The sequence below is a fragment of the Phoca vitulina genome, unplaced genomic scaffold (assembly GCF_004348235.1).
Source record: "Phoca vitulina isolate PV1807 unplaced genomic scaffold, GSC_HSeal_1.0 scaffold872, whole genome shotgun sequence".
Lineage (NCBI taxonomy): Eukaryota > Metazoa > Chordata > Mammalia > Carnivora > Phocidae > Phoca > Phoca vitulina.
The window spans coordinates 3,587-8,843 of NW_022590559.1; the positions used below are offsets into that span (position 1 = coordinate 3,587).

Here is a 5,257-nt window from a genome sequence, read left to right on the forward strand (position 1 = left end):
AGCACTGGGTGTTATACGAAAACAATGAATCATGGATCACTACATCAAAAACTAATGATGTAATGTATGGTGACTAACAAAACATAATAAAATAAAATTTAAAAATATATTATATATTCATATAGACATCAATGAAACAAATTTATAACCATAATATTATTTTTATTGCTAATTTTTTAAAAGATCATTGAAGGTTTAGGCCTTCTTTATATACTCAATAAATACATTTTTTTAACCCAAATCATCTATGAATGACCTTTAGTTTTGCAATAGTTTTATTCTTGAAGCACCATATCAAGGGCTTAGGATATCATTTAAGTCTTGACTTTTTCTTTATATAAAAATTATCATAGTACTAATATTAAATTCGTTATTTTTTTTAGTGAAAGATCTATTTCAAAATCTCCTCTACTGCCTAACTGGTAATATATAAGTTAATATAATATTATATATAATATATATATATTATATATATAGGCTTTCTTTTATTTAAATAAATTAATTAAAAGTGTTTTATGGATATTATTTTATTGATTTCACCAATTTCTTTCATATCTATTTACTTGGAAGAGAATCCTGGAAGTGCAGTATTTGTTTAATAGTCTTTTACAACTGAAAATTGAAAAGATATGGAATATAGCATCCATAATTGCTTATGAGATTGACAGTGCTATGTCTTTTCTAGTCATTGTGTTAAATGTTACATTTATAGTAAATAGAAGACCCATTATATGTGCTTTGGGCAAATTATAAGACTATAATACAATTATCTAAATTATCTGTCAGTCTGTTAAGCAGAAATATTTTAAAAATTAAATAATTTCTAAATATGGACTTAATCCAGTCAAATGTTTAGGCATTACCAAGTTTTTCTCACATTACTGATAGAATCAATAACTGAAATTTTATTTTTATGTCTTTTGTGAACATGACTCTGTAAATAACCTGGATGGGTCTCACAGAAAAATCCTAAACCATCTCCATGTTCTCCATTCCCTGATGTTATTCTCATGATTATGTTATACTTTAAAATAAGAGTAAATTGTGCAGCTATAATTAAGATCACAAATCAATAGATTTTAAGAATTCAAAGATGGTTTATCTTTGATTGGCTTTTCTTAACCAGTTGACATTTTCCATAGGAGGACTTAGGTCTTCCCTGAAATCACAGAATTTCTCATGCTGGCTTTGAAAAAATAAGCAGACATATGTTACTCAGCTTCATAGAAATGATTCACTTCAACAACCACATGATCTTAGAATGTGACCAGATAAAACTGCAGCCCCAGCCAACACCTGGATTTCTACTTTGTGAGAGGAAACGCTGACCTATATAAACTGTGATGTAATAAATGGTTGCTATATGCAGCTGTTAAATTTGTGTTAATTTGTTATACAGTGGGGATGTTGTAACACAATTTTAACAGAACAGTTCATATTCATATTAGGGCATAAATGTTTTTCCTCTTTAGCCACAAGAGTCTCTAGAATTATATGTCTATATCATCTATATCTGTATCCATGTTGATACTTATATAGAGTTAGATACACATGAATACCATTATAAAAATAAATTTGGAGTTGTCCTACTTGAGATTTGAGAATATGCAGCTTACAGAAAACCAAAACTTCCTCATTAAACAAAATACATTATGTTTTTATACAATTACAGTACACAATCCATATAAGGATCAAGATATCCAGGGAAGAGAAATCCAGGTTTTAGCATTCATTTTCACATTTTAGTTTCCCATGTATGAGACTGGTATTTATAGAAAAAAGGAAATAAATGAGAACACCCCAGTAACCCACCATCCTGAAGAAGGACAATGTCCAGGACAATTAAAGCTCAATATGCCTATGTCTTCACATAATATCTCTCTTTTTTCCATCCAGTTATGATAAATTCATTTTCATAATGATCCTACATTCATTCCCATATCTTGGTATATAAAGAGATTGGTCATTCATTTTTATTTTTAAGTGATCACTCCAAATTAAGACATTGTATTTTCCAGAATTCATTTTTTTTGGCTAAGATTCAGTTTATGACATGTTAAAAACACAATAAACTTAATCAACACAATCAATCGGATGTTATCATGGACAATAATCTGTATTTGTAAACTGAGAGTATAAAAAAATGAATAAATTGTGGGTCTTGTCTTGCAACAAATATTTCCTTATAGCCATTGCTTGAACTTACCATATAAATGTAAAATATTTGAAGAAAAAAATGCAGTCTTTCAATTTCTAAAACTTACGTTGTTGCTTATAGATCTACAAAGATCAACAAATATTAGTTAATTGTATTGATTGAATCCATATATTTGAGCATAAATCAAATATAGGAGAAAAAACAAACAAAGCATAAAGATTATCAGGCAATTTGTTCTCCAGACTTACCCTTCCCCAACACCTTCATGAATGCTCTGGCCACTTCCTTGTTGCGAAGGCTGTAGATGAGGGGATTCAGCATGGGAGTAAGGATGGTGTAGAAGGCTGACACCATCTTTTCCTGGGTGGGGGAACGATCAGAAACAGGCCGCATGTATATGAACATGGCTGCTCCATAATACATTCCCACCACAATGAGGTGAGAGGAGCAGATGGCAAAAGCTTTTTGGCGGCCTTCCCCAGACCCCATGTGAATGACAGCCACAATAACACAAACATAGGAAGCAATGATTACTGCTACAGGGAAAAGAAGCATAATAACACAACAGATAAATATCATCCTTTCAAATAACAATGTGTTGGTGCATGAGAGAGTGAGAAGGGCAGGGACATCACAGAAAAAATGGGGTATTTCCCGGGCTCCACAATATGAGAATGATAATGCAACTGCAACTTCAATTATACCATCAAGGGAGCCAAGAATCCATGAAGAAGCTGCCATGAGGCCATAGATTTTCTGGTTCATGAGAACTGAGTATCGTAATGGGTGACAAATGGCAACATAACAGTCATAGGCCATTGGAAACATTCTGCTCCAAGCAGGGACACATATAAGAACATCTGGTCTCCACAACCAGCCAGAGAGATGGACTTCCTGCCAGACAAGTAGTTGAAGGCCATCTTGGGTACAGTGGTGCAGATGAGCATGAGGTCCATGAGGGACAGTTGGCTGAGGAGGAAGTACATGGCTGTGTGAAGCTGGGTGTCCAGATAGATGAGGAGAATCATGACAGTGTTTCCAATGAAGGCCACTGTGAAGATGCCCAAAACCAGAGAGAAGAGGAAGATGTGGGTGGGCTTGTGATTGAAGATTCCCAGAAGGATGAAGCCTGAATTGAAGGTCTGATTCTCCCATGCCATGATAAATATGTTGACTGCATGGAACAGAAGAAGTGAAACATGGCTGGGATTGTGTTATAGAAATATTAAGCACTTCCCTCCTAAGTCACCCTTCTACCAAATTGCCTAAGCAAGAGAAAATTGGTTCTCTGGTCATAATTTTTTTTTTTCATTTTTAGACTAGGTATATTAAACATAATTTTAGCTTGATATGATTTTTAATACAACTTGCTTTGTTCATAGACATAGTAAATTACATGGTAAAAATATGAGAGTTTTCTCAAGTCATATAATCAGGTTAGGGTACTAGTCAACTCCTAGATTATCCATTCACTTAAAAAAAAAAAAATGATCATGAAAGACATACATTTCCGAGAAGTTGATGAGATTTTCTTTCTGTTTCTTTATATTTTCCATGAGACTTAGCATAACAATTCTACTGAAGAGTAGAGAGAATCATGTATTGATGGAAATGAGACAAGGTTAATCAAATGACAGGTAAACAGAAGACATCGAGAAATCAGCAATCAGATGTCCATTAAGTAATATTCATTCTAATTAAGGTGAATGGTAGTGGAAATAGCTCCTCATAAATATACCGTTTCCTTACTCATCTCTAAAAACGATGTGTGTCCAGAGCACCTGGGTAGCTCAGTTGGTTAAGCATCTGCCTTTGGCTTAGGTCATGATCTCAGGGTCCTGGGATCAAGCTCCATGATGGGCTCCCTGTTCAGTGGGGAGTTTTCTTCTCCCTTTCCCTCTGTCCCTCTCCTCTGCTCCTGCTCTCTCCCTCTCTCTAAATAAATAAATAAATAAATAAATAAATAAATAAATAAATAAAAATAAAAATTTTATATATATATAAAATTCTCTATTTTTACATTCATTTCTTTTCCTTTTTTACCTCCCATTTTCAAAAGACAAAACATTCTTTTACTTTCTTCCCTAGCAGTCCCTGAACAAATTGAAAATACATGCTGTCTCTACCACTTTGTGTCCTCCTAAGGTTTTTATCTCTGTGTCTCTGTAGTATTCACCAATTCTGTGTATGTAATATTTCAATTATAATTCAGGTGTTCAGTACATCCTAAATTCCTAATCAGTTATAAATTCTCTTAGATATATTTCTTACATTTATAATGCTTATCAAGAAACTCACTTTTTACATTTATAATGCTTATCAAGAAACACTGTGTAAATAAGTATAGTTCATGCTACTTAAATTTTCAGGTTTTTTTTTTATTTTTCCACTCTTCATACACACAATTGCTAATTAAATGTTTCTAACACAATCTTTTAGCCTTATTCAAACTTGTCATTATGCATATTATAGAAAAACCTTCAAACATTCCTATTGAAAAATGCACATGAGTTTTTAAGCTTCTTATTAAAATGTATTTCCCAACAGAAAATTACCACATCACTTGACTCAGTAGAATTTCAGTTCTTCTAACAAGCAGTATGTCCTTTCTATTTCACTGTTTAGTTTTTGTGTCTTTATTAAGAGGGGGAGCATTGACATTATGCAGCCTTGTAGGTTCAGTTATCCTAATATGCATTCAACTAAACTCTCCTGTCCCACTTTTCTCCCCCTTATTCACTATCCCTCTCAGGTTTCTCTTTAACTCATTTTTTTTCTTTAATATACATACGGTCTTTCCATGTTCAGCTGGTATCAACTGTCTTTATTTAGTCAATATTACTCCTTTGCTCTGCTCTTCCTACCCTAATCTCTTAAATCCCCTTTTCTCAGAATACATTTATTGAAGCTGATGAGTATAACAAAAATAATTGGTGATGCCTTTGGGAAAGGCCCATCAGTATTTCTAAAAAGCTCATCTTACATTAAAGAGGGTATGTGATATGATGAGCACTGGGTGATATACTCAACTAATGAATCATTGAACATTATAGCAAAAACTAATATATACAATACTTTGACCAAATTTAAATTAAAAAA

At 32.9% G+C, this 5,257-nt stretch overlaps 1 protein-coding gene across 1 annotated transcript; it reads right to left on the minus strand.

Moving 5' to 3' along the window:
* Positions 1-2,100: 2,100 nt before the first annotated feature.
* Positions 2,101-3,318, minus strand: LOC116629429 (olfactory receptor 2M3-like). The gene is given in 3 exon segments (XM_032399718.1): positions 2,101-2,160; positions 2,387-2,979; positions 2,982-3,318. Coding segments are annotated over 3 exon segments (990 nt in total).
* Positions 3,319-5,257: the final 1,939 nt, after the last annotated feature.